At 49.1% G+C, this 9,438-nt stretch overlaps 1 protein-coding gene across 1 annotated transcript in view; it reads left to right on the top strand.

Annotated features, from left to right (window-relative positions):
* Window positions 1-7,703, top strand: part of NOX5 (NADPH oxidase 5) — an 86,543-nt gene extending 78,840 nt beyond the window's left edge. The window contains 4 exon segments of the mRNA XM_081831331.1: window positions 934-1,156; window positions 2,755-2,887; window positions 4,858-5,000; window positions 6,802-7,703. Coding sequence (XP_081687457.1) covers window positions 934-1,156; window positions 2,755-2,887; window positions 4,858-5,000; window positions 6,802-7,242 — 940 coding nt within the window. The 3' untranslated portion in view covers window positions 7,243-7,703.
* The last annotated feature ends 1,735 nt before the right edge of the window (window positions 7,704-9,438 follow it).

Here is a 9,438-nt window from a genome sequence, read left to right on the forward strand (position 1 = left end):
AGATTCTGCCTTTTTGCTGGCCTGCCCCCTGCCCAAATTGGATTAGATTATAAAGTGGACCTGTGGTTGGCGCCTGGGTGGCTCAGTTGGTTAAGCGACTGCCTTCGGCTCAGGTCATGATCCTGGAGTCCCAGGATCGAGTCCCGCATCGGGCTCCCTGCTCGGCAGGGAGTCTGCTTCTCCCTCTGACCCTCCCCCCTCTCATGTGCTCTCTCTCTCAAATAAATAAATAAAATCTTTAAAAAAAAAAAAGTGGACCTGTGGTTCTCTACCTACGAAGTTATTTTAGGAATTAAATGAGATAACATATGTGAAGCCGCTACGTATTCACCTAGCACACAGACGATCCCAACATGTTAGTTCCATTTTCACTCCCCTCTGTGTAATGTCCTCAAGATGCAGGAGGTCCCAGATTTGGCTTGGAGCCCCCGGGGCTGATCTGGTCACATCAGATGGACGTATACAGAGCCCCAGCAGCAGTCCTTTGACGTGGGACTCCGCATCCTCATTTGACCAATGAGGAGTCTGATGCTCAGACAAGTAATTTCCCAGCCCACGCTCCTGTGGCTAGGGGCAGAGCCGGTATTCATGCTCTTTCTTCTCCACGCCCAGGAAATTACTGTCTTTCTGTTCTTCCCCCTGAGAAAGGGTCAGTGTGATGGGGACACTGATGCTCATAAGCCCTTTGGGGGCACTCCACTCTGGCCAGAATATCCCTAGGCAGACGTTTCAGATGTTTGCTGCCAGGACCAGGAACGCTTATGTGATCCCTGGGCCAAGCCCCCAGAATAAAGAAGCCCCAAAGCTTCCCATCCCCAGCCTCCTACCCAGCCCAGTCCCCAGGAGAGGGTGTGTATGACCAAGGCTCTGGGCGCTGCCCTGGCTTTGAGGATGGCCCTGAGCTCTGGCCCTGTTCCACCCCCAGGTCTTGAGCTCTGGAAGCTTACCAGCCCCTCCCTCTCCACCCTCACAGGTGTTCTACTGGACCCATTTGACCTACCTCCCCATGTGGATTCTGCTCATTCTGCACGGGCCCATCTTCTGGAAGTGGCTGCTGGTCCCTGGCATCTTGTTCTTCCTGGAGAAGATCATCGGGCTAGCAGTGTCCCGCATGGCAGCCCTGTGCATTGTGGAAGTCAATCTCCTCCCCTCCAAGGTGCGAAGGGGAGTTGAAGGTGGAGGGCGCAGCAGCCGGATACCCTGTTAGACCCACAAGGAAATAGGGACTAGCGTAGCTACAGCCCCTGCACGGTGGAGGAGACGAGCAAAGTCCAGGATCCGGTCTGGCCTTCAGGAGTGACACTGGAGGCAGGGGAATGACAGGTAGGCAGGACACCACTACAGACCAGCTCACGAAGCATATATTAAGAGCCTGCAAGTTGCCAAGCCCTGTGATAGGTAGCAGAGACACAAAGATGGCTCAGGCACTGTCCTGCTTGGCCCCTGCATTAGAGGGCAGGGTGGTGCGGGTGAGAGTAGAATGTCAGGAGGTACAAAACTATCCTTGAGAGGTCAGAGAAGGCTCCCGAAGGAGGAAGGAGGTGCCACATCAGGGTTCTGAGAGACGAGCAGGAGTTTGTTGGACAAACAAGACAAGGAAGGGTACTGCTGGAACAGGAACAGCACCAGCAAAGGCACCGAGTTTGGGAGGGTATACTGTACCTGGGGATTGTGGGTAATTTGGCACAGCTGGAGCCAAGATGCCAGGGAGAAGGGGTGGGCGGGGCCTGGTGGGCCCGGAGGCTCCTTGCCCTGCAGGCAACGGGGAACCCCTCAGTGGGTGGGGGAAGGGGACAGTGGTATTAGGCGGGTCTGTGTTCCAGCTAGATTTCTACAGTCACTCTGGAAGATGGCTTGGTGAGGACTATTTACGAGGCTGTTGCACATGTGCAGATGAGAGCTCCTGATGGCCTTGACCTTCAACAGGGGCTGTGGGGTGGGGGTGGGGCAGCATATCCCAGACAGACTCAAGAGGTAACCTGCTGCATTTGGGGGTGGGAGAGAGGAGGGAGCCTAGGACATCTCCCAGGTGTCTGGGTGACTGGGCCATCTGTGGGGAAAGGGAAGGCAGTTCCAGGTGGGCTCACCTCTGGGCAGTTGAGTGTGAGGACATGGAGAGTGATGCGCTTTATATTGAGGCTCTGGCCTCAGACGGCCATGATGAGATTCGCATCCCATGGTTACCTCGCTGGTGGCCTTGAGCAAGCTCCTTAGCCATCCTGAGCCTTAGCTTCTCATCTGTAAAGTAGAGAATGAATGGCATCCGTCTCAGAGAATATGGCTGTGAGAACAGAGATTATACTTTCCGTGCTTCACACAGCTCTGGGACCCAGTGAGTGCTCAGTGAACTGAAGCTGTGGTCCAGGGGGACGTCGTTCTCCCAGGGGAGATGCCCATGAGTGGTTGGAATCCCAGCCAAATGCTACAGAAGTTCCACACAGGGGCTAGAGCAGTCAGGGGGCTTTAGCAGAGAAGGGGCCACGAAAAGCAGTGTTTACATCCTAAGACGTGGGATCAAGCCATGAGCCTCACTTCAGACACATCTCAGCTCTCCCTTTCTCTGATCACCGCCCACCCCCCCACATGGCAGAGGGGTGCAGGGGGAGCCCCACTCACAGGCACGGGAGGGTCTCACGTCCGGGGCCCACCAGGGTGGTGGTGGAGGAGGATGGCCCGGCCTCTGCCCTCTGGCCCAGGGGGCCCCCCAGCAGCTTTGAGCCCGCACGGATGACCCTGACCTTCTTCTCTCCCCAGGTCACCCACCTCCTCATCGAGAGGCCCCCTCTCTTCCACTACAGAGCAGGCGACTCCTTGTACCTGAACGTCCCCAGCATCGCGCTCTACGAGTGGCAGCCCTTCACTATCAGCAGCGCTCCGGAGCAGAAAGGTATGGCCACCCCTCCACGCGCTTGGCACGTACTTACAGGGTCCTGCCAGGTGTCGGGCACAGGCTGGGAACTGGGAACACGGGAGTAAACAAGACCAGAGACCCAAAGTCGCCCTCCAAAAGCTCCCTCCGAAACCAGGAAGCAGATGCCTGAACACTTCCTGACTGGGGAGGTCAGGGCTGGGCCAGCTGCCGTGAGGATCACATGAGGCCCGGGCATCTTCCCCCATCCCTGTGGGCAGGAGCCCTGTGGAGCCTTGAGGCAGCAGAATCCCTCAAATCCTTCTTGCCCATCCCTGGACCACTCCCATTTCTCTCTGGCTCCCCAGCACCCACAGAACTGCTCAGCGGACCTCTGGCCCCCAGCCCCATGTGTGCCTGCCTTCTGGTCCTGGGCTGTTGTTGGAGCCAGCTCCTGGACCTCTGCCCTCTTCCTAGGCCACTTTCCACCTTAAGTGGTACTTCTGGCAGGAATTCCTTGCATGACCTATGACAGCAAGACCCTTGCTCGACTTCATGAGGGGCAAAAGGTCCTGCTTTTTGTTTTCTCTGATTCATCCCTACTAAAAGCTTTAGTTCCACTTGGGTTGCCTCCCAGGGAACCCCAGCTCCCAGAGTTCAAGGTGCAGGCCCAAGGCAAGGGCTCCCCACGTGAGGCTGCTCACCGCCTGCCCTGGAGTCACCTGAGTGGTGGCTCGGATGTACGGCGGGGCAAAGGTGGGGGTGGTGGCAGGAGGGGCAATGGTATTTTCTTCCTATGTTTCTTCCCTGTTCTGCTTCTCAAGAAGACATATGCTCTCAGAAAATTCAGACAGTATAGAGATATGTACAGAAGAAAATTAAAATCCCTCAAATAATTCCATCCAAAGAAAGCCATTGTCAGTCTTTTGGTGATCTGTCTTAATATATTTTTTAAGATTTTATTTATTTATTTGTCAGAGAGAGAGAGAGAGAGCGTACACGTGCACACAAGCAGGGGGAGTGGCAGGCAGAGGGAAAGGGAGAAGCAGACTCCCTGCTGAGCAGGGAGCCCGATGCGGGGCTCGATCCCAGGACCCTGAGATAACGACCTGGGCCGAAGGCAGACGCTGAACCGACCGAACCACCCAGGTGCCCTGTATTAATATTTCTTCGTGGTTCTATAGGTATAGAGAGAATTTTGCATACACGGAATCGCACTGTTCATGCTGTTTTGCAGCCCATTTTTTCTCCATGCACAGTATTTCCTGAAGGCTTTTGCATGTCTGTTCTTTTAAAACAAAAACTTCCCTCTGTGGCTGCATTGTGTTCCAGTATACTGATATTAGTATGATTATAATGACTGTGTGCACTGTAGGGAGGTGTCACCGATTGGACCCCTTCTCCAAGGGGTTTCTTCAGGGTCTCAGCTTGGAATCTGCCTGTCTCCTGGGCCCCGAGTCTCCTTGCTCTAATGTTGTGGATTCTCTCTGGGACCCTTCAGCAGAGAAGCCACCCCACACCGCCTTCTACCAGTCATCCACTCCGCAGAGAAGCTGAATAAGCACCTGTTAGGTCCCAGGCACTGGGCACAATGAAAGCCATTGGTCCCACCACAGACTGAACACCTACAGTGTGCAGAGCCATGGACAAGCACCTGGTTGAATGTGGGAGGGAGTGGTCCTTGCATTGGTGGGACCCTGTCCTCATGGAGGAGGCAGGGCCTGCACCCCCAGGGCTCCTAGGGTGCTCAGGGTCACTCTGACCCCTGTCTTGGCAGAGGAGACTGAACCCTTACATTGTAGGCTTAAGTTGACTTCATGGATCTCACACCGGAGAAATCAGATTTCCCAGTCCCAGGGCTGTGACTCTGGTTTGGGCCTGAGGAAGGACATTTAGTCTGGGACTTGAACAGTTAATGCCCAGCTCCAGTCCCTCAGGTGAGACAGGCCTGCTCCCCGCTGGAGGAACCCATGCTGAACCCCCGTGCCCCTGCCCTGTCTCTTGCTCAGACACCATCTGGCTGCACGTCCGGTCCAAAGGCCAGTGGACAGACAAGCTGTATGAGTCCTTCAAGACATCATGCCCCATGGACGGTGGCTGCAAACAGCTGTCAAGAAGGTTGAGGATGAGGAAGAGCCAGAGGAAGGCCCAGGTAGGTGGCTTCGGGGGAGGAAGGGTCCACTGTGGGGACAGACCCAACAGGGACCCTGTGCTGGCGGCTGGTGAGCGTCCATCGTTGAACAATGGCTGTATACGCTGGCTAGACTGCTGCACAGGGAGTGAGGCAGCTGTGAACTGTGTGATCCAAGAGCCTGACCACGCCAGGTCCTCCCCAGTCCCATGTCCTCCTTTAGAAGCTGAGGGACAATGGAAAGAGAGAGGAAATTGAGATCAGAAAAGCCCACCTCCATGTCTCTGCTCCAGCACGTTCTAACTGTACGGCCTTGCACATCCTTTAGCCTCACCGAGCTTTAGCTTATTCATCAACCACCTGGAGGTGGTTCCCATCCTTGGCCTCCCTTTCTCACCGATTCTTTTAAGGACCGACGATGGAATGAATGCAGGTAAACTACTGAGCTGACGGGTCAGCAGGGTCCCCGTGGACCCTTCATCATACCCGTCAGCAGCTTCGGTGGTGGTATTGTTATCTTCTGAGCCCTGATGAAACCCACAAAGCTGACAAGTTGCCAGTGTCTGGAATGAATACAGGCTCTGGGAGGTTTGGGAGGAATACAGCGAGATCACAGTAAGAATAGACAAAGGAGGCTGAAAGTGCCTGGACACAAAGCTAGTAGACTGTACCATTCAGCTGGGAGACATGTTAACAATGGGAAAGCCTGCCCAGGGTCAAAGGAAAAGAAGTCCCGGGCCTGGCTCCGCCCTGCCACGCTCTTGTGGAATTTAAAGTCCAGGGGAGAAAACCAGGCAGAATCCTGCCAGGCCAGACCAGAGGCAAGCATCCCTCTTCTAAGCTTTAAAGCTTTGGGAAATGAAACGGAGGTAGAAACAAGCAGGGCGTTCTCTGCTCTCACTCAGGGGATGGAGGAAGCTGGCTCTCCAAACCAGCTGAGTCCTGCACCCCAGGAATCAGTGGGTAGATACATGAAAGGCTATGTTTCTTTGGGACCTTAGGCACCACTGCCAAAGAATAAGTTGGCACAATCTTTCTGGCAGGCAGTCTGGCCACATGCATCAGCATCTTAAATATGTGGACCCACTGGCCCAGCATTTCCATTTTTAGGGCTTTGTCCTAAGAAGTTAATTGGATAGTTGCACAGGAAGTGCGTTAATCTCCTTGTTCATTCATTCATTTAGCAATTTATTAAGCATAGCACCTACGGTTTTCCAAGGACGGTTCTAGATGCTGGAGATCTATCAGTAAACAAAATTGATGCAGTCTCTACTTAACTTCTGGAGGGAGAGATAGACAATAAACAAACAAAATACATGCATAATGTGTCAAGTGAAAATAAATGCTATGAAGGAAAATAAATCAGGGTAGAGGGATAGAGACAGGAAAGGTGCTATTTTATATATGGTGGTTGTTGTTAACAATAATGAGAAAATGGGAATACTCGAAATATCCAACAACAGGGGTGTAGCTAAATAAATTACGCTTATCATGGAATAGTAAGTCCCTAAAAATGATTATGTAACTGTATATGTGTTAGCATGGAAAGCTAGGCCATCTGATGTACTAAGTGGAAAAGGCAGGTTAAAAAGCGGTATGTTTCATTTATGTAAGTGTGTGTGTATGTGTGTCTGTGTGTCTGTGTGTGTAAGTAAAAGTCTGGAAGGACATCGAAAAATGTTTAGAGAGGCTATTCCACTTTGTTCAGGGTACTTTTTCACTTTATTCTTTCAAGCCCTGTAACATGGGAATCTTTACAAACTAACATGTATTGATTGCATGATTTAAATAACAAACCAATTTCCACTTTGAAACTAAACAGAGTTTGCCGTGCCAGCCCATCCATTCGGGAACCTCCGTACAGGGAGCAGTGGCCTTCGGCAGGGACGTCACCATGGAGCTGACTTCCTACGGGCCCAAGGGAACTCCACAGCAGGGGGACCTAAGGCCTGGTAAGCAGAGGGACAAAGGAAGGGGCTCCGGCACGGTGGGGAGCTCTCTTATATTTTTACATTCTCTCAACCACACTTTTGGTATTTGTTGTGATATGTTTGTCTATGTCCACAGTGTTAAGTTTAACTTTATAAGGAGATGCCAAACTGGTTTTTCAATTTCTGTGTTTCCATCAGCAATGGACGAAAGTTCCAGTTGCTCTGCAGCCTTGCCAACATTTGATATTGGCTGTGTCTTACGTTTTAGCCATTCTAGTGGGTATGTAGCAGTATCTCAGTGTGCTCTTAATTTGCATTTCCCTAACAACTGATGATGCTGAGCATATTTTCATGTTCCTATTTGCTGTTTGTGCATTTGTAAAGCGTCTGTTCAAATATTTTGTCTACTCCTTAAATCTAGTTTTTTGCTTTCTTTTTTTATTAAGTTGTAAGAGTTCCTTATGTATTCTGAAAACAGGTCCATTGTCAGCTGCACATTTGACAAATACATTCTCCCAGTCTGTGGTTTGTCTTTTCGTTTTCTTAAACTGTCTTTTGAAGGACAACATTTTGAAATTTCAGTGATGTCCCGTTTATCAGATTTTTTCTTTCATTCTTCCTACTTCTGTGTCCTCTCTAAAATCTTTGCCTCACCCAAGGTCATGAGTATTTTCTCCTAGAAGTTTTGCAGTTTTAGCTCTTCATTTCAATCAGTCTCATAGTGAGTTCCACAAGGTATAGGATATTAGGTCACAATCAGTTGTATTCCTATTTACTAGCAACAGATAATTAGTAATGAAAAACTTTAAATAAAAAATTTAAAAACATGAAATACTTAAGGATAAATTTAGCAAAATATGAGCAAGTCTGTACACTAAAAACTACAAAACATTTCTGAGAAACGGTTTTATGTTTCTTGTATTTGTAATTCATTGAATTTCTGGGATGTGTGGACTAGTTTTCATCAGATTTGTTTTCATAGTTTTCATCAAATTTGAGTAAATTTCAGTCATTTTTTTTCTCTACATATTTTTATTCTGTCTCTCCTTCCTGTCACTTCAATTACACAGTTAGACTGTTTGATATCCCACAGGTCACTGAGACTTTGCCCCCCCCATCTCTGCTTCATTTTTGAGTTTTCTACTGTGTGTTTTCACATTCACTGATCTTTTCTATTGCAGCACCTAATCTATCATTCCCTAATCAAAATCCCAGCAGGTTTTTAAAAATAGATACTGAGAGGGGCACCTAGGTGGCACAATTAAGCACCCAACTCTTGATTTCTGCTCAGGTCATGATCTCAGGGTCGTGAGATCAAATCCTGCATCAGGCTCCATGCTCAGTGGGGAGTCTGCTTGAGATTCTCTCCCTGCCCCTCCCTCCACTCATGTGCTCTCCCTCTCTCTCTCTCAAATAAATAAATAAATCTTTTAAAAAAATAAATAAAAATAGATACTGAAGCTGATTCTTTTGGAAAGCCAAAAGACCTAGAATAGCTGTTAATCCTATCCATTTTTCATTTGTGGTGTTGTGTTTTTCTTCTCTAGAAGTTCCATTTGGGTCTCTTCTATGTCTTCTGTTTCTCTCTTCATCCTATTGCTCTCTTTTATTTTTACATTCTCTCAACCACACTTTCAGTATTTGTTGTGATATGTTTGTCTATGTCCATCATCTCTGTCATTTCTTGATCTGCTTCTAAGTGACTAATTTTCTCCTAGTTATGGTACATATTCTCCTACTTCTCTGCATGCCCGATAATTTTATTGGATGTCAGGCATTGTGAACTGCATGTTGTGTGTTCTGGATTTTGTGGTATTTCTTTACCCAGTACTGTACCTTATTCCGGTGCACAGTTGTGTTACTTAGGGGAATTGGGATCCTTTCAAGACTTGCTTTTAACTTTTGTTAGGGTGAGTGCGGAGTAGGTGTTAGTGTGGGGCGATACCTCTGTGGGCTCTGCCCACTGCCCTGAACATTGCAAGGTCTCTCCACACTTGTTGATGGAAACACAAACTCTTCCCAGCTCTGTTCGAGCTCCCAGTACTGTTCAGCCTAGTGTTTTCTGGTAATTTTCTTTCCTATATGTATTGGTTAACACTCAGCCAAAGACTTAGCAGAAACTTTATGCAGATTTTTGGAGCTAGGGAGCTCCCTTCCTCCCTCCCTTCCTTCCTCCCCTCTTCCCTTCCTCTTTCTCTTCTTCCCCTTGCTCTTTTTCCTTGCAGTTCCCTTTCCTCAGTTTTGTGACTGACTGCCTTGTGTCTTCTCAACGCAGTGAGACCAGCATCAGGCAGTGAGCTGGGCTCACTTCATCTGTTTCCCTCCCTCAGTGACTACAGTCCTGTGCTGCTTGGTCACATGAGTCTGGAAACCATTGTTTCATGTATTTTGTCCATTTTTCTAGTTGTTTAAGGTGAAAGTAAATATTACTCTTTTTCCTAGTTGTTTAAGGTGAAAGTAAATATTACTCTTTTTCCTCCAAGATAATTTTTTTAAGATTTATTTATTTTTTGAGAGGGAGAGAAAGC

This window comes from Leptonychotes weddellii, chromosome 9 (assembly GCF_054177405.1).
Source record: "Leptonychotes weddellii isolate Sample4059 chromosome 9, ASM5417740v2, whole genome shotgun sequence".
Lineage (NCBI taxonomy): Eukaryota > Metazoa > Chordata > Mammalia > Carnivora > Phocidae > Leptonychotes > Leptonychotes weddellii.